A 20,498-nucleotide genomic window follows, 5' to 3' on the forward strand; every position below is an offset into this window, starting at 1 on the left:
TTATCTCATTTGATGCTGTGAAGTAAGTACTATTATCACTTCTGTTTTATAGATTACAAAGCCAAGCTCACAGAGGTTCACTAATTTGCCCAAGAACATATAGCTGGTAAGAGAAAGCTGAAGGACTAGTAGCAATGGAGGAAATGAGGACACAAAGCCTTGTGTTCAGAAGATCCTATAAGTGAAACACTGATGCAACTGGGCTTTACCTACACTCCCCCACCTAACAGGGGCCCTGACACAAGAGACTTTGTCAGACAAATACATGGAGGGCAAGATTTCACTTTATTGTTACATTAATCTCACAAATAAACCCAACACAGCCAGAAACACTGAGCAGATAAAATGCCAATGCAGAAAGGTCTGCCAACAGGAGGAGGGAGGAATCCAGTTCATCTCCTCCACATGCCCAGCCTGGAAAGATATTTCTACTATACGAGAGTAAGGGAAGCTGACATACTAAGCAATCCATCAACAGACACTTAGAGCTAAGGAACAGAAACTCTTACCAGGTGGGGTCTGTGCAGGGCAAGGAAATAGAAAAGTCAGAAAACATTTGTTCCTCAAATAAGCCAGGCATAGAAATACCAAACGACAAAAACAATACTGTTTTCAAGCTCCCTGTATTTTATTTGGACATCTAATAAGGAATGAGAGGGTTACAGTTGTACATGGTTTCTTCTTGCTACTGCCTGTCTTCTGCGCTGTGACCCAGGTAGTCACTCTCTTCCCACACCTTCAATCAGAGGTACTAGTGAGAATTTTCTAAAATTCTGGGAAGAACCAACCTTACCTGCTTACCTAGCCAGCCCAAGAAATGTGGATTCAGTGTTTCCTCAGGAAAATCAAGGTAAGACAGGTGCTATCAGATTAATCAACCTGGCAGCATTTAAAGAAGATTAATGAAGCTCAAGACTTTCTACAGTTATCTTTAGACATCTTTAGGTACCACTATCAAACCTAAGGTTTAAAGCACAATTACTTGGTTAATGAATTCAAATGATCTGACTGCATGGAGTGGGATTATGATACCCTAAGCTCAGATCACCCCAACTGTTTCTATTCCAAAATTGGAAAATCACAGACTGATTCTCAGAGGCCAGAAAGATCATTAAGGGCCATCTGATCATCCCCCTGATGCCATATAATCCTGAACTCAAAGCGTCAGATTCAGCGGCATATTTCTAGTATCTGAGAATTCCTGGCCTTACTTGGTCCACAGGGAATTCAGGATAAACCAAGCCAAGGAACTTCTAACATGCCTCTCTTGTGGCCAAGAGTCGAGGCTCAGACTGGGACTTCCAACTTGGGAAGGAAGAGGTGAAAGTATTTCAACTCAGTCCTAGGGTAAGAAGTAGGCCAAAGTGGTACCATGAAAGGTGAGGGAGGAGAGTGCAGAGGCCTCAGTGGAAAAGTACAGATGCTCCCTGTGTTAAGAAAACAAGGGTGAATTGAGCGGGCACTGAAGACTGGTAATATGGGGTCACCCCTGTAGAGCATCAGATGTGGCCTCCCCTGCTGTGGCTGTGCTTAGTTTTCCATCTTGCTTTCTCTGTAGAGGCTGATAAGAATGGGGCCGGGGGTGACCCAGTGACAACTGGCTACAGTATGCCTGCCTACCTGTTCAAATGGGGGTCATGTCACCAAGCTCATAGTCTTTAGGGATCTCCTGAAAAGCTAACAACATTCAGAGTTCCAAAGAGCAGTCTGGTAGAAACAGTAGCTGAACACTGGATGAAATAGTTGGTGGGGACGTGGCAGAGTCTGAAGAACGATCAGTGAATACTTGAGGAACTACTGCTATGAACCAAGGGTAGACTTGGGAATCTCCTATAGGGATACCCACAGCTGGCTATTTTTCTGACTTCTCTGAGCACATCTCTGACCAAACTGAAAAGGGAGATTCCATTACAGGTATCTATACGTCCAACTGACACCCAACGGAAGGCTGTGACCTCTTTGAAAGGGGTCAGGAAGTACTGAGGAGTCAGAAACAGTTGTCCTTAACGCTACCAGCTCCTACCATGCCTCTTTCCTTACACCAGGACAGAAGTGAAGAACTCCCCAACCCTCAATTCGCTACCAGCAGGTTTCATTCCCAGACCGCCATCCCAGAAATGTTTCCTTGGGTAGGCATTCCCACCAACTGACTCTATCCTTCTGTTTTGGACCTGCTCAAGGTCTTCTCCTCTTCTTCCCCTACTCCTGCTCCCAGCTACTTGAGTCCAAGGCAGACAAATAACAGGCTAGACAGAAATACTGACTGGATCTTGGGGGTATCAACATCCGACAACAATGCCCAGGTTATTTATTGAAGCCTTCAATTCCATCTCTGAGAGTGGTTAATGTGCTTCTGTCTGTGATTCCTTCCTCCTTCTCCCCTCCAAGAAGTTCAAGGTGAGGAGCCGCCTCATTCACCTTTATACCTGTGGCTTTTGGGCACAAAGATAAGCACCTCAATGTGACAGCTCGGGTCAGGGAACTTTTAGTGGGCGTAGCACTCAGGAGGGAGGGCTATCCAGGTCCTCTGGCATCCATCCCCAAAGCACATCCTTCCCTTACCCTGCCTTTTCACAAACCCTTACCTCTTCATCCTCCTCTCAAGGCTTGAAGCCACAAATGAAAATGAACATGGCCCTGGCTTTGGCTTGTCTGGTCTGAGTTCTAGGTGCCCTCTGCCACTGACAGTATATGAGCTTAGACAATTCACTTGCCTTTCTGGTCCTTTAAATGAAAGGGTTGGACTAGCCCATCTCTCTGAGTTCCTTCAGTTCAATTTGTACTTGAGAAACCAACAAATGAATTAGAAGAGATTCTAATTCAGAGCCATAGGTATTCTGCATAAGAAGTAAAGGTCAGGTTCCTGTTTATTACGTATGTTAACTCTAGGAGAAGCAGCAAGTTATCTGAGGAGAAATAGAACCCGGCAGCCCCTATATTTGACTAATAAAAGCAAATTCCTTTAAGAAGCAGAGAAATAGGCCATAAGTGAGACCTGGCAGTGTCAAAAAGATCTATAAATTAAGTGGTCAAAGGAGTAAAAAACAATGGCTATAACCAGACAAGATCTCTAAGCACAGACTAAAGTCTAGAGAGGTCTGGGAGGGAATGAGCCCCTGGAGCTTCTACTAGAGGGTAGGACTTGGTCCACAGCAAGTTGCTGCTGCATTTGGTTCAAACCCAGTTTTTTCAATCTGTCAACCTGGTGTGTGTGCACACGTGCAGACATGCTGTAGGCTGCAGTTAGGCTTCTGAAGTGCTGAAATGAGAAAGAAATGGAAGAAATGATACCAAATTCAAAGAAATTAGGCTGAAGGCACGTACAATATTAGTTTAAAAGCTACTCACTTCCTCCACCACACTATGCAGTATCAATCACTACTCATTATGAAACACAGGTTACAGAATTGTGTGGGATTGTGAACTCTGGGGGTGAGGAGGGGTGTCATTGTTATGTGATTGAAAGTCAAAAGCAGGATACAATCCAATATCCTGTGTGAGAACCCCTCCAGTTAATGACAAATGGATTTGACTTGACCTGACCCATTCTGGCACTCACTTATCTTCATTCAAGGAAATTGTCTCCACAAAAGGGATTTCTTCCTTGTCTGTCTTTCCCATGATCAGCCGGTGCTTATCCAAGTTTATGATGCACTGAAAACAAAACAGGATCACTGGTTACTGTCAATGATTTCACTGTGTAAGAGAACACTTACCTCAGGCAAAAGGTACCAATGGGTTAGTAGAAACAATCATACCTTCAAGGATCGGAGAGTCTGCAGACCAAGAGACAAATTCTTCTCATTATCCTCTAATAAAAAAAAAAAAAAAAAAAACACCTAGGATTTAACCATTCCCATGTTGTTTAGAAATCAGCCTAATCACCTTTAGGTTCTATACAACTTCCCTCTCTCCCATCCATCTAATAAACATCTACTAAGCATTCCTCTAGGAGAAGGCAATGGCACCCCACTCCAGTACTTTTGCCTGCAAAATCCCACGGACGGAGGAGCCTGGTAGGCTGCAGTCCAAGGGGTCGCGAAGAGTCGGACATGACTGAGCGACTTCACTTTCACTTTTCACTTTCATGCACTGGAGAAGGAAATGGCAACCCACTCCAGTGTTCTTGCCTGGAGAATCCCAGGGGCGGGGGAGCCTGGTGGGCTGCCGTCAGTGTGGTCGCACAGTCGGACATGACTGAAGCGACTTAGCAGCAAGCATTTCTCTCTTTTTTTTTTTTTTTTCATACAAAGCCACTCACATGACCTTTTTTACTCTCCCAGATAATTAGAAAATAGATCATCAATAACCAATGGCAGTTACAAAGAAAAAACACACTACCAAGAATTGGCTTCACACTCAGTAAGGAACACTGTACCTCTCCCTCGTGGCTTATGGGTACAATAAGAGTACAATACCCACTCAAGAAAAATTCTCTAGCAATGAACTATAAAGATGATTCCTGAAAGCACAGTCTTAGTCTCCTGCCACAAGCCGCTGCTGCATCCATGAACGCCACTCACTTCCTACTGATGGCCACATTTTTGTCACTCCCCTTGCCTCCTCACAAGTATTTCCATCTTACATCCCATAATTCACTAAAATGGCAAACTTTAAAACACCATTTTTGCTCATAAATTGTTCAGAAACCCTTCAAAGCAGCAACAAGCTGCATCAAAATACATGGCTTGCTTCTGAATCCTATGAGAAGCTGCTATTACCCCGCCCACCGCACTTGGAGCCACCAGGGTCCAAGTACCGTCAAGGTGCCCCTCTGCAGGCCAAGCAACCTGCTTCCTGCCACGGGTCCGCGTGGACTGCCTCTCGCCTGCTGGAGAAGTCCGCAGACTTGAGTTTCTTATATTAAGTAATTTGCCCCAGATCATTATAGTTTGAGCTTCCCTGGTGGATCAGGTGGTAAAGAATCCACCTGCAATGCAGGAGACCCAGGTCCAATCCTTGGGCTGAGAAGATATCCTGGAGAAGGAAATGGCGACCTACTCCAGTATTCTTGCCTGGAAAATCCGACAGAGGAGCCTGGTGGGCTACAGTCCATAGGGTCTCAAAGAGTTGGACACGATTGAATGACAAAAGGTGGTAGAATCAAGATTCAAACCCAGGTCTTTTTACTTTAAAGGACAAAGCAAGGCCTTTGGACAAAAACCAGGAACTTAGAGTAGTGGGAAATAGAGTACATGAGAGAAAGTATAGGAGTTGGTGAGAAGTTATGATGGGATTTATGGCAAAGGAGTAAGAGGATCTTGCCCTCTACCTCTAACTAGCCCATGGAAAGTTCTCAGGAGCCACTTTTACTGGCACACAGAAATTTTTGTTTTCTTACCCCTTGAAATTTTTTATTCTCTGAGTGATTTTCAACATGTCTTGAATGTAGCTCAAGGCCCATCTAGTACTTTGGAAGGCAAAAACTGGGACAAGGTTTATAGTATAAAAAGTAGAAACCTGGGGTTTTAAAGAAGTCAGTACTTACAGGCCTGAGATCCCATGAGGGTTTGGTGGAAGGAGGGAGAGGGTTTACCTTAGGGGTCCACAGGCCCAGTCCCCAATTCAACTCACCAACCACAGCTGCTGGGCAGTCCAGGCGGAGGGAGCCCAGTGTGATCACCAGGTGCTCAATCTGGCCCACAACTTTCAGATGCCGGGGTAGAGAAAGCCTCTCTCCTTCATGCTTGTGAGATCTGACATGCTCCTTGAGTCTGCACCAGAGAGCAAATACCAGAATCCCCTTGGCAGAGGTTTCTGATGGAATCTGGCAATGCCTACCTTCTGACACACAGCTGGAATATTCCAGGGATTTCCTGGGTTAATTTATCCAAAGAAAATGTTAGCCTACATTTCTTGTTTGAGCACTTTATCCTAAACATGCCAGGGGGTATATAAAAAAATATATAAAGATTTAGCTCCTGTTCTAGAAAGCTATGTCACTATCTGAACTCGTGGGACACACTCAGAGAATCCTTTTCTGCATTCCAACATCCCCACCTATGTGCAAGGCAGTTTAGTTAACATAGCCTTTTACACGGAGAAGGCAACGGTACCCCACTCCAGTACTCTTGCCTGGAAAATCCCATGGACGGAGGAGCCTGGTAGGCTGCAGTCCATGGGGTCGCGAAGAGTCGGACAGGACTGAGTGACTTCCCTTTCACTTTTCACTTTCATGCATTGGAGAAGGAAATGGCAACCCACTCCAGTGTTCTTGCCTGGAGAATCCCAGGGACGGGGGAGCCTGGTGGGCTGCCGTCTATGGGGTCACACAGAGTCGGACACGACTGTAGTGACTTAGCAGAGCCTTTTACACATCTGTGGGTAAAGATCTCAGAGTGGGCAGATTAGTCCTAATTTTAGAAGATGCTTTGTTCAATGTCTAATTTTGTCTTTGTTTTAGTCTATCTTCTTCACTTAGTCTTAGGCTATAAGGTTGGTAGAGGTAGGTACTTACTTGCTGAGTGCATTGATATTGGTTAATTCCTAGTTAATTTAACTTGTCTGTCTAGAAGAGAAAGGAAAGAACAGCACCAAGGTTTCACACAGTTATGTAAGCTGGTTGGAAGAGCCAGCATCCGAGCTACTATGAGTTGGTGGATAAATACTTAATTATGGACTCTCTGTGCCGATACTTCTGCTTTACTCCATTTTCTCTCTTTTGGTGTTACAGCCTATGCAAAAGGAAAATAATTGCAGTTTTATAGATGGTTATTAACTCCTCTGGAATCATGGCAGTCTACTGCCTAATTATGCACCAGGACATTATTAGTCTCTCTGGAAACATCATGTTGCACTATAGGTCATCTCTTCACTGCATAAAAAGGCTCAGGATTCTTCCCACAGGAGCACTTGTGTCTTTGGACTCCCCCACCACCCTAAATAGCAATGCACAAAACCCATAGAGCCAGCCGCAAAGAGTCAGTGGTGAGGGGTGAGAAGGTAGAAACAAGAAGGAACAGGTCCTGTGGGCAGAAGTCACTGATCTACAAATCAAGATTTGTGCAAGTCCTGCCTAAGAACAAGAATATTTTTTAAAGTAGCTTAAAATGGGCCATTACATCTACTCTAGTCATTATTTCAATACAGAGATCTGGGCTGGGGGATGCTTTGTTGTACTTAGAGCTAGAGAAGTGGAAAAAGATATTGGATTGATCCTCCCAATTCTGGGCTAGACCTCAGGGCCCACCTGGTATTCTGGAGAGAAGAAAAGGAAGAAGAAAGAGAATGAAAGGACGGATTGAGTGAAAAGGAGGAAAGATACAAAATGCCTTTCTCTGACTAAAAAAGAGGGAGAACCCAATTCCAGCTTTTAGAGAACTTAATATATTCAATATATGAGGTGTCTGCCTCACATCCAGTCCACAGCAGGGACATCAATAAGATCTGATTTTACATGTTATTTGCAGAAAGGAAAGACACTAATCACACCTGTGATGGTTCAGGCCCAATAGCTCTATTCCACGGTCTCACTGATGCTTCTTGGGACAGGCAGGGTGACCTCCAGAACTCCAAGTAAGCCAAGGTCAACCACATCCCTGATTTTACTTCTCTGGGCTGTACCTACAGGGCAGCTCTTTTTAATTTGCTGTCTGGGAAGGGCACAAATCAGGATCAGGGCATGGCATGCAATGAGTCAAGGATCTCATATTTTCTCATTCCAGAGCCCAAAGGTCTTTGTTCAAAACTTAACTGATGGGAGATAATGCTTCCCTGGTGGCTCAGATGGTAAAGAATCTGCCTGCAATGTGGAAGACCCAGGTTCGATCGCTGGGTAGGTAGGGAAGGTCCCCTGGAGGGGGGCATGGCAAACCACTCCAATATTCTTGCCTGGAGAATCCCATGAACAGAGGAGCCTGGTTGGCTACAGTTCATGGGGTTGCTAAGAGTCAGACATGACTGAGTGAGTAACAGTTTGTTTTAATGGAAAGCCTGAACTTCAAAATAAATTCAAGCAAAGAGCATATAGCATCTGACTTCTAGTACAAGTGGCTACTTACCCCAGTCTGTCCACACAGGCTGAAGAGATGAGATTATATTGACAGCCTGTGTCAACCAAGGCTTTCACATCCTTTCCAGCACACTGTGGAGAGAAAATATACTGTTCAACGGAAGCCAGAGATGCAAAAAGGAAGAGAAATCCAAAGAGCAAGCAGCAGATGTCGCATGAAAGGCAGGGTTGGAGAGCATCTTCACATTTATGGAGGATAGTGTCCCATCTGTATCCATTGTGGTGTCTCCTTTGAGGGGTTCTTTTTCCTGCTGATTGTAGAGCTGACAGAGGATCCCAAAGTACTTTGGGATGTTTCCTTGTATACACAAAGTGGCTTTTAACTGTGTGTGTGTGTATCACATATCCCTTTGCAAATCTGATGAAACATTTAGTCCTTTTCCTCATAAAGGACGAACATGCATACAAAATACTGCATACACTTCCAGTGATGCATAGAGTGCCCCCTTAAAACTCATTTAAGAATTCCATGATAACATCCACATTCTATACAATTTGGAGGAAAGGGCCCCATTATTGGGATCTTATTAGACCTGAATCCTACTCTGCAGAAAACCTGGAAAAGTTATTATCAGAACTTTACCTGGCAAGAAACCAAAATCATGTCATCATCCTCAGACTTCTTCAGCCCCTCAGACTTGGCCTGATTGAATTTGTTGGTCTTGGAGGCCCAAGGGACACGACTGCTTCGGAGCTTAGATAGGTTGGTTTCCATGAGGCGCCTCTGCAGAATGTTATGAGGTTGCTTGGGGAACAGAAAGCAGAGACTTCTTAGTGACAGGCCATGTTCCCCCTCCCCTATTGTCTCCCAGGTGCCATGGAAATAATGAAGGAGCCTCACATAACTGAGCTCCACCTTTGCCTCTTATTTATTCTTCCCTCAAGTACGGATTTCATGAGTATTATCAGAGCAGGAACTATCAGAACAGTAGTTCCTCAAATGAAAAAGCAATATGGGATTCTGGGAAATGTGAACACGGCCAGTATTCCATGGCTAAAGAAAAGTAAGAGACTCTTGTGATTTGTACTCCCTGGGCTTGCTACCTTCCCTTCCCTTACAAGGACATTTCAGGAGAAAAGTGGCTTTAGTCTATGTGGGATAAATGTATCTTTCCAGAGAACTTATAAGTAAGGGCAGCTAATTCTCACAGGCCAAAGAAACCTTCTTAGCACTGGTTTTCAGGAGTTCTGTATACTTCTATTTCAAGTCTCACTTCCTCACAGTCTTTATCTTTTGGACTCAAATGCATATGCCTTAGTGACTTGGCTCTCTCCTGTTGGTTGAGTCATCCAATGGGGTGGCTGAGGTGGGAAGACAAGTTATACCTGCTGAATAACCCTCTTAGGAGATACACATTAGAACCTGGCAGAAGCCATGAGAATCATCCTTACCATTACCTCCTGGACTTCAAGAAGCATTAGGCTCCTCCTGCTATATGCTTGTTATCCATTCTCTCTCTTAATGGGCCACTCTTAAGTGGAGTATAAAGGGGGCAGAAACTGACCAAGAAGCAGGGGGCTTAATTAGACCTTATATCCATGCCAGGATACATAATGTTAGGAAGCAGAATAAGGAATGTGAATTCAAGTGTGCTCTTTGATAGCGTTTAGGAGAGTTACTAGGGTAGATAGAACTACGTTCTACTCTTTCTACTCCAAGTGGCCTCCAGAAAGTGTAAGCCACTTCTTGAAGTCATTTGACCTGCAAAATCTCTACAGGAGCACATTATTCCCAGTTTACAATAATACTTAAAATCCCTCAGAGGATAAAGCCTTATCCCAAGTATCTCCGTGACACATTCTAGACGGCATTTCAATTCTAAAGGGAAGAGAGTCACTCCTAGAAGCCCAGAGCCTAGAACATTCCCCAGCAAGGGGGGAGAACTGGAGAAGTCTTCATTATCCACCATCTCACAAATTTCTGAGGAAGAAAGGAGTCAGAGCCATGACTCACTGTAACCCTGGTGAGGTGAAGAAATAGATTCCCAAAATACACTGATTCTTGGCAAGGCAGATTCTAAATTAGCATCCTTGGGAAAAGGAGGGGGGTGCAATTAAATGAAAATGAGGGATTCTTAACTTGATAAGGAGCTACAGGAAGTGCTAACTTTGTCAGATTTCCCAATTTGACCCTGGGAGAATGCTTTGCTCTGCAAAAGAAACAGAAATTCTTCATTCTTATCTCTTTCACTCATAAGCCTAGATTTATATGAAAGCAGGTGTTTGTTTCTGTCAGATCCATGCTTCGCAGAACCAACTCAGATAAGCTGGATTTGTAGAACTGAAGACTGGAAGGGACTTCAAAGGCTGTCTAACCTAGGCCCTCCTAACCTAAAGTTTGTGGCTTTCCTTCTACAGTGGTCTTGCTGAATACCACTTTACCTGGATACTCTATATCTTGAGAGGAGTCTAATCATCGGACAGATGAGGCAAATGAGGAAGGTTCTGAAATCATTTCCCTTGAGTCATCTCTCTTTTGATTATTCCTCCTAGACCCCTTCTCCACAGCCTATATATTAATACACACTCCAAGTTCTCATATACTGGGGAGAAAACTCCACAGAACTCCAGACCCTGTCTCTTCAATGCCACATCCTAACCTAATCATGTGCTAAGTCATTCAGTCCTGTCCAACTCTTTGCGACCCTATAGACTGTATCCCGCCAGTCTCCTCTGTCCATGGGATTCTCTAGTCAAGAATACTGGAGTGAGCTGTCATGCCCTCCTCCAGGGGGTCTTCCCAACCCAGGGATTGAACCTGCATTGGCAGTCAGGTTTTTACCACTAGCACCACCTGGGAAGCCCAATCTAATCACACCCTTGTCTTAATTGGCCTTTAATAAAGGTTGAAATCACTATTCTATTTCCTGACATTCTATATTTTTTCACTGAAATCACTTATGATTCCACAATACCAATAATGATCTCCTAATTTCCAAATCTGATAGACATTTTTCAGCCTTCATTCTCTAGGGCATTTGGCCCTGGTGACTATTCCTTTGTTTAGTAACCAAAAAAGGTTTAAGCATAACACATGTTCAATGTAAAATATTCAAATATCACTAAAGCATATACAATTAAAAGGGAAAGCTTCCTCAGCACCTCACCCTTCTTAGTTTCACTCCCTACAAATGACAACCATCAAATTTAGAAGAATACCCTTCCTTTTTTTTGCTTAGTTCCATGTGAGATCTTAGTTCCCAAACCAGAGATTGAACCTGTGCCCCTTGAATTGAGAATGCACAATTTCAACCACCACCAGGGAAGTCCCCCCAAATTTTAATGCATTTACAAACATAAATAAAAATAGGATCACATCATAATACTCTTCTAAATTAAAAAAAATTTTTTAATATATGAAAGGCATTTTTCCATGTCAGTACATATAATTATTTTCATTTATTTTTATAACTAAAAGTATTCACAGTACAGTTCAGGAGTTGAAAATTCACAGCCAATAAACTCATATGAATCTCAGAGATGCTTCTCTGTAGTCAATTAATTATGGCCTCATGTTTTAAATGACAATGTAACGGCACATTTACCTCTGCTCCCAACCAAAATTTCACTAAAATGATAGTCAAGGAGTTAGAAAGGCCTAAACCTTTCACAAAAAGAATAGTAAACAACAACAACAACAACAAAAGAGACATTGACAAAATCTTGGAATCTAAAAAACAGACCAAAAACTGGTAAATGACTAGACTAGAGAAAGCTAAATTCTTCACACCATTCTACTTCATGGAACACTAGAGTAGTAGAGGCCACCAGCTATCCATGATTTCCTCTTCTTTCTGGACAGATATGTAGATTATGTTTCCCAGTCTTTCCTGTTGTTAGATAAGGCCGTATGACTGAGTTTGGCAAGCAGAATGTGAGGAAAAGTGACACACACCTCTTCTAGGCTTGGCTCATAAAACTCTCCTGTGCACACTCCTCCATACTCTTCTCCTATTCTGACTGGCTGAAATGGAGATGACCCCTAGGGTAACCTTCCTGGAGGTAACATGTTTAAGATAAAAAGCCACCATCAGCCTGAGTTCCCCAAATGACTACATGGAAGAGGGCTATCTTGTTGACCTTTCCACTAGAACTGTTACTTTTAAAACAATAAATTATTATATTTGAACTATTTTATACTTGGGGGTATAAAGCATATATATGCATATTAAAAAGCAGAGACATTACTTTGCCAACAAAGGTCTGCCTAGTCAAAGCTAGGATTTTTCCAGTAGTCATGTATGGATTTGAGAGTTGGACTATAAAGAAAGCCAAGCACCAAAGAATTGATGCTTTTGAACTGTGGTGTTGGGGAACACTCTTGAGAGTCCCTTGGACTGCAAGGAGATAAATCAGTAAATCCTAAAGGAAATCAGTCCTGAATATTCATTGGAAGGACTGATGCTGAAACTCCAATACTTTGGCTACCTGATGCGAAGAACTGACTCATTGGAAAGACCCTGATGCTGGGAAAGATTGAAGGCAGGAGGAGAAAGGGATGACAGAGGATGAGATGGTTGGATGGCATCACCGACTTGATAGACATCAGTGTGAGTAAGCTCCAGGAGTTGGTGATGGACAGGGAAGCCTGGCGTGCTGCAGTCCATGGGGTTGCAAAGAGTCAGATATGACTGAGCAACTGAACTGAACTGATACTTGGGGGTCTAGCTGTAAAAGCAGTTTTCCTACTTAAAAACCCTGGGAAAGCTGATGAATCTTAGAGATATTAGAAACTACAGTTGGAGGGTACAATTAGAGCTGGAAAGAGATTAATATAAAGCCTGCATGGGACTCCTACTTGACTCAGACAACTGGGAAGAATGCCAATACTTTATTCTTTTTTGTAAGAGTAAATCAAAAGATTTTGGTTGGTTGATAGTTTGGCTAGGCTTAGAACAGATTCCTACAACAGCTGAGGATGAGGGTGGAGCACCCTACTACACCAGAACTGAAGGATATGAGCTTACAGATTGAAAGAGTTCACATGGAGCCTTGCATAATGAAAGATAAAAGATCCACACCAAGATTTCACACAATTAAGAATTTTTGGAATATCATGGATGACAAAGATTCCAAAAGTTTTTAGAGAGAAAAAGAAGATTCAAACACAAAGGATTAGGAATCAGAATTACATACAACTACTCAATGGTAATAATGGAAGCTTAAAGACAGTGATGGAAGCAAGGTCCAATGCTGTAAAGAGAAATATTGCATAGGAACCTGGAATGTTAGGTCCATGAATCAAGGCAAATTGGAAGTGATCAAACAGGAGAAGGCAAGAGTATACGTTGAACTTTAGGAATCAGCGAACTAAAATGGACTGGAATGGGTGAATTTAACTCAGATGATCATTATATCTAATACTGTGGGCAAGAATCCCTTAGAAGAAATGGAGTAGCCATCATAGTCAACAAAAGAGTCTAAAATGCAGTACTTGGATGCAGTCTCAAAAACAACAGAATGATCTCTGTTCATTTCCAAAGCAAACCATTCAATATCTCGGTAATCCAAGTCTATGCCCCAACCAGTAATGCTGAAGAAGCTGAAGTTGAACAGTTCTATGAAGACCTACAAGACCTTCTAGAATTGACACCCCCAAAAAATGTCCTTTTCATTATAGGGGCCTGGAAGGCAAAAGTAGGAAGTCAACAAACACCTGGAGTAACAGGCAAAATTGGCCTTGGAGTACAGAATGAAGCAGGGCAAAGGCTAATAGAGTTCTGCCAACAGAATGCACTGTTCATAGTAAACACCCTCTTCCAACAACACAAGAGAAGACTCTACACATGGACATCACCAGATGGTCAATACCAAAATCAGACTGATTATATTCTTTGCAGCCAAAGATGGAGAAGCTCTATACAGCCAACAAAAACAGTGCCCCAGGCGCTGACTGGGGCTCAGATCATGAACTCCTTATTGCCAAATTCAGACTGAAATTGAAGAAAGTAGGGAAAACCATTAGACCATTCAGGTATGACCTAAATCAAATCCCTTATGATTATACAGTGGAAGTGACAAATAGATTTAAGGGACTAGATCTGATAGACAGAGTGCCTGATGAACTATGGAGGGAGGTTTGTGACATTGTAAAAGAGACAGGGATCAAGACCATCCCCAAGAAAAAGAAATGCAAAAAAGCAAAATGGCTGTCTGAGGAGGCCTTACAAATAGCTGTGAAAAGAAGAGAAGCAAAAAGCAAAGGAAAAAGGAACGATATACCCATTTGAATGTAGAGTTCCAAAGAATAGCAAGGAGAGATAAGAAAGCCTTCCTCAGCAATCAGTGCAAAGAAATAAAACAATAGAATGGGAAAGACTAAAGATCTCTTCAAGAAAATTAGAGATATCAAGGGAACATTTCATGCAAAGATGGGCACAATAAAGGACAGAAATGGTAGGGACCTGACAGAAGCAGAAGACATTAAGAAGAGGTGGCAAGAATACACAGAAGAACTGTACAAAAAAGATCTTTACGACCCAGATAATCACAATGGTGTGATCACTCACCTAGAGCCAGACATCCTGGAATGTGAAGTCAAGTGTGTCTTAGAAAGCATCACTATGAACAAAGCTAGTGGAGGTGATGGAATTCCATTTGGGCTATTTCAAATCCTGAAAGATGATGCTGTGAAAGTGCTGCACTCAATATGCCAGCAAATTTGGAAAACTCAGCAGTGGCCACAGGACTGGAAAAGGTCAGTTTTCATTCCAATCCCTAACAAAGGAAATGCCAAAGAATGCTCAAAGTACCACACAATTGCACTCATCTCACATGATAGTAAAGTAATGCTCAAAATTCTCCAAACCAGGCTTCACCAACACGTGAACTGTGAACTTCCAGATGTTCAAGCTGGTTTTAGAAAAAGCAGAGGAACCAGAGATCAAATTGCCAACGTCCGCTGGATCATGGAAAAAGCAAGAGAGTTCCAGAAAAACATCTATTTCTGCTGTATTGACTATGCCAAAGCCTTTGACTGTGTGGGCCACAATAAACTGTGGAAAATCCTGAAGGAGATGGGAATACCAGACCACCTGACCTGCCTCTTGAGAAACCTATATGCAGGTCAGGAAGCAACAGTTAGAACTGGACATGGAACAACAGACTGGTTCCAAATAGGAAAAGGAGTACGTCAAGGTTGTATATTGTCACCCTACTTATTTAACTTCTATGCAGAGTACATCATGAGAAACACTGGGCTGGAAGAAGCACAAGTTGGAATCAAGATTGCCAGGAGAAATATCAATAACCTCAGATATGCAGATGACACCACCCTTATGGCAGAAAGTGAAGAACTAGAGTCTCTTGATGAAAGTGAAAGAGGAGAGTGAAAAAGTTTGCTTAAAGCTCAACATTCAGAAAACTAAGATCATGGCATCTGGTCCCATCACTTCATGGCAAATAGATGGGGAAACAGTGACAGACTGTTTTTTTGGGCTCCAAAATCACTGCAGATGGTGATTGCAGCCATGAAATTAAAAGATGCTTACTCCTTGGAAGGAAAGTTATGACTGACCTAGATAGCATATTAAAAAGCAGAGACATTACTTTGCCAACAATGGTCCATCTAGTCAAGGCTATGTTTTTTTCCAGTAGTCATGTATGGATGTGAGAGTTGGACTATAAAGAAAGCTGAGTGCTGAAGAATTGATGCTTTTGAACTGCGGTGTTGGAGAAGACTCTTGAGAGTCCCTTGGACTGCAAGGAGATCCAACCAGTCCCTCCTAACGGAGATGAGTTCTGGGTGTTCATTGGAAGAACTGATGTTGAAGCTGAAACTCCAATATTTTGGCCACCTGATGAGAAGAGCTGAAAAGACCCTGATGTTGAAAAGACCCTGATGTAGGGAAAGATTGAAGGCAGGAGGAGAAGGGGACAACAGAGAATGAGATGGTTGGATGGCATCACCGACTCAATGGACATGAGTTTGGGTAAACTCTGGGAGTTGGGGATGGACAGGGAGGCCTGGTGTGCTGCAGTTCATGCGGTCGCAAAGAGTCAGATATGACTGAGCAACTGAACTGAACTGAACATATTACAATATTAGCATAGTAGGAGAGGGGACATGATGGAGAGTAATAAGAGAATTAAGGAACAGTTCAAAAATTTTTTGAAGTTTTAAATTATATACATGTATATTTTTGATAAAATATAAAATTTAAAAATATACCCTATACATTAAGAAAGCATATAGCCACAAGAAAAACCAACTTTATGGGGCTTGAATGGAGGTATATTTTCTTCTCATATAACAAGAAGATGGAGATAGGTAGCTGCAGGCATTAATTCAGCTGATTAACAATTTCAGGGCTATTGTTTCTGTAATTTTCATGGATATTCCCTCATGGTCTTATAATGGGTGCCCCAGCTCCAGGCATTTCATCCACATCCAAAAAAGGAGGAAGGAAGAGGGGACTCTCTGTCATCTATCCTTTTTATCAGGAAAGCAAAAGCTTTCCCAGAAGTTCCCTCAGCAGTTTTCTGCCTGTATCTTCTTGGTCAGAATTCACATGGCCACTTCTAATTTAGCCAACTAACTCTGTCTGCCAAATTGTGCAAAAACTGAAGTGCATGTACATGTGTACATATGCACACACATGTATGCATGCTGATACCCCCACACACACCCCAATAATGTAACTTCAGTTCAGTTCAGTCCAGTCGCTCATTTGTGTGCAATTCTTTGTGACCCTGTAGGCCGCAGCATGCCAGGCTGCCCTGTCCATCACCAACTCCCAGAGCTTACTCAAACTCATGTCCATCAAGTCGGTGACACCATCCAACCATCTTATCCTCTGTCGTCCCCTTCTCCTCCTGCCTTCAGTCTTTCACAGCATCAGGGTTTTCTCTAATAAGTCAGTTATTCACATCAGGTGGCCAAAGTATTGGAGCTTCAGCTTCAGCATCAGTCCTTCCAATGAACATTCAGGACTGATTTCCTTTAGGATTGACTAGTTTGATCTCCTTGCAGTCCAATGCAGATGTAATGTCAGATTATCCAAAAACCTTAGCACCTATTTTTTTTTTCACATATGCCCTACTTTCTGCATTTTAAAACAGTACATCATCTGTAAACATATGAGTCTGTGGTACAAACACACCTCAATTTACATAACTACTAATGGACATTTAGATTGTTTCTACATATCTGCCATTAGAAACAATGCTTTAATAAACAACTTTCCATTTTTCTTGAAACTCTCCTCCACTGGCTTCTAAAACCACTTTTCTATCTATTCTACATCTATATCATTTATTGGTTCTTTTGCCTCTGCTCATTTCCTAAATGTTAGTGTTCCTCATTGCTCTCCTTGGGTCCCCTTCTCACTTGACAAAACCTTTAAGGGCAATCTTACCTACTTTCATTGTGTAAATAACTGCCTTTATGATGATGACTCTGTCTCATGCCCAGCCTTTGTTTCTGAGTTTCAGATCCATAGAACCAATTGTCTCTTTGAACTTCTCCACTTAGACACCTCACAGGCACTTTCAAACTTAACTTGTCCCACTGATCTTTCCCACAAAACTTGTGCTTTCTCCCATAATCTTCATCTTGGTGAATGAAATTCTGCTGTTTTAACACCTCACAGATTTCTCCCCATTTCTGCTGTTATAGCTAAGTTCAAATAATCTAAGACATTATATCATGGTCTCCTTCTCCTGCAATGGTTCTCTTGCCAGCTGTATTAAACACAAAATACGCAATTTAGCATTTAAGACCTTCCACTAACTCATCCTGCTTCCCAATCTTACCTTTATTTCCTCCATGAAGGTTTTCTATTTCAGCAAAATGACCACTTGTCACATACTACCTTGAGTAAATCACTAATCTCTCTACGTATTACTTTTTTTTTATCAGTCTCATATTCTTCATCAGTAATAAAAGAGGTATGAGCTTCAAAGTCCTGTTCCATTTTAATGTTCTGGATTACTTCCTTTCCACTAACCTGGTAAAATGGCACCATTACCCACCCACCCATTTTGATTCTTTTGATTCTCAGAAGAGAATCAAACTTCCTAACTTTCCATCCGAAGTATATCCCGAGTTGGTCCCCAACTTACAATGGTTAAACTTCTGATTTTTCAACTTTGTGATGGTGCCAAAGTAATACACATTCAGTAAAAAACATACTTTGAATCCGGATCTTTTCCGGGCTACTGCTACACAGCACAACACTCTCTCATGACACTGGGCAGAGGCAGTAAGCTGAAGTTCCCAGTTAGCCTCATGATCATAAGGGCAAACAACTGATACACTTACAACTCTTTTGGACCCATACAACCATTCTCTTTTTTCACTTTCTGTGTGATAGTCAATAAATTACATGAGATATCTGATACTTTATTGTAAAATAGGATTTGTGTTAGATGATTTTGCCCAATTTCAGGGTAATGTGTTCTGAGCACGTTTAAGGAAGGCTAGGCTAAAATATGATGTCCAATAGGCTAGGTATATTAAATGAATTTTTGACTTAACAATATTTTCATCTTATGATGTGTTTATAAGGATGTAACCTCATCGTAGGTTGAGGACGATCTGTAGTATTGCTGCTTCCTCCGAAATTTATTTGGCATCGATCTACTTCTCCCCATCTTTACTACCTCCAATCTAATCGAAGCCACTGTCATCTCTTATCTGTGCTATAACAGCCCCCCTGGCTTGTCTTCCACCTCTTCCTTCACTCTTCTCCAAATCATTCTCTACACAGCAACCAGAGCAAGCTTTTAAAAATATGTGACATAATATATTCCCCTACTTCAAAGACCTTCAATGACTTTCCATTGTTCTTCAGACAAAATTCAAACTTCTTACCATGGTCTATAGGGCTCAGCATCATCTGGTCCTTGTCTATTTCTCCAACCTCCACATACATACCATTATTGTTGTTCAGTCACTAAGTCGTGTCCAACTCTTTGTGACCCCATGAACTGCAGCATGCCAGGCTTCCCCGGCCTTCACTATCTCCCACAGTTTGCTCAAACTCATATCCACTGAGTCAGTGATGCCATCCAACATCTCGTCCTCTGTTGCTCCCTTCTCCTTTTGCCCTCAATCTTTCCCAGCATCAGGGTCTTTTCCAATGAGTCAGCTCTTCACATCAGGTGGCCAAAGTATTGGAGCTTCAGCATCAGTCCTTTCAATGAATATTCAGGGTTGATTTCCTTTAGGATTGACTGGTTTGATTTCCTGGCTGTCCAAGGGACTCTCAAAAGTCTTCTCCAGTACTACAGTTCAAAAGCATCAATTCTTAGGTCCTCAGCCTTCTTATGTTCCAACTTTCACATCCATAAACGACTACTGGAAAAACCATAGCTTTGACTGGACAGACCTTTGTTGGCAAAGTGATGTCTCTGCTTTTTAATACACTTTGTTGGCAAAGTGATCTGCTTTTTAATACACTGTCTAGGTTTGTCATAGCTATTCTTCCAAGGAGCAAGCAACTTTTAATTTCATGGCTGCAGTCACCATAGGCATTGATTTTGGAGCCCACGAAAATGAAATCTGACAGTTTCTGTATTTTCCCTGAAATCTGACAGTTTCCACATTTCCCCCATCTATTTGCCGTGAAGTGATAGGACCGGAAGCCATGATCTTCATTTTCTGAATGCTGAGTTTTAAGCCAACTTCTTCACTCTGTTCTTTCCCCTTTATCAAGAGGCTCTTTAGTTCCTCTTCACTTTCTGCAATTAGAGTGGTATCATCTGCATATCTGAGGTTGCTGATACTTCTCCTGGCAATCTTGATTTCAGCTTGTGATTCATCTAGCTGGACATTTCGCATGATTTACTCTGCATATAAATTAAACAAGCAGGGTGAAAGTATACAGCCTTGATTTACTCCTTTCCCAATTTGGAACCAGGTTGTAGTTCCATGTCCAGTTCTAACTGTTGTTTCTTGTTCTGCATACAGGTTTCTCAAAAGACAGGTAAGGTGGTCTGGTATTCCCATTTCATTAAGAATATTCCACAGTTTGTTGTGATCCACACAGTCAAAGGCTTTAACATAGTCAATGAAGCAGAAGTAGATTTTTTTTAATTCTCTTGCTTTTCCTATGATCCAGCATATGTTGGCAATTTGATCTCTGGTTCCTCTGCCTTTTCTAAATCCAGCTTGTACTTCTGGACGTCCTCAGTTCACATACTGCTGAAGCCTATCTTGAAGAATTTTGAGCATAATCTTGCTAGCGTGTGAAATGAGTGCAATTGTGCGGTAATTTGAACATTTTTTGGCATTGCCTTTCTTTGGGATTGGAATGAAAACTGACCTTTTCCAGTTCTGTGGCCACTGCTGAGTTTTTCAAATTTGCTGGCATAATGAGTGTACTTTAATAGCATTATCTTTTAGGATTTGAAATAACTCAGCTGGAATTCCATCACCTCCACTAGCTTTGTTCATAGTACTGCTTCCTAAGGCCCACTTGACCTCACACTCCAGGATGTCTGGCTCCAGGTGAGTGACCACACTAATGTGGTTATCTGGGTCATT

At 42.1% G+C, this 20,498-nt stretch overlaps 1 protein-coding gene and 1 pseudogene across 2 annotated transcripts in view; both read right to left on the reverse strand.

Annotated features, from left to right (window-relative positions):
- Positions 1-266: 266 nt before the first annotated feature.
- The window catches only part of NRIP3 (nuclear receptor interacting protein 3), a 28,343-nt gene continuing 8,111 nt past the window's right edge, over positions 267-20,498 (reverse strand). For both annotated transcript variants that reach the window (XM_027563225.1, XM_027563226.1), the window contains 6 exons: positions 8,595-8,756; positions 8,001-8,083; positions 5,575-5,714; positions 3,759-3,811; positions 3,560-3,654; positions 267-3,259 (listed from right to left, as the gene is read on the reverse strand). In XM_027563225.1, coding sequence (XP_027419026.1) covers positions 3,244-3,259; positions 3,560-3,654; positions 3,759-3,811; positions 5,575-5,714; positions 8,001-8,083; positions 8,595-8,756 — 549 coding nt within the window. In that variant the 3' untranslated portion in view covers positions 267-3,243. The remainder of the gene's footprint in view (positions 3,260-3,559; positions 3,655-3,758; positions 3,812-5,574; positions 5,715-8,000; positions 8,084-8,594; positions 8,757-20,498) is intronic.
- LOC113906080 lies at positions 4,253-4,478 on the reverse strand (annotated as a pseudogene).

The sequence above is a fragment of the Bos indicus x Bos taurus genome, chromosome 15 (assembly GCF_003369695.1).
Source record: "Bos indicus x Bos taurus breed Angus x Brahman F1 hybrid chromosome 15, Bos_hybrid_MaternalHap_v2.0, whole genome shotgun sequence".
Taxonomy (NCBI): Eukaryota; Metazoa; Chordata; class Mammalia; order Artiodactyla; family Bovidae; genus Bos; species Bos indicus x Bos taurus.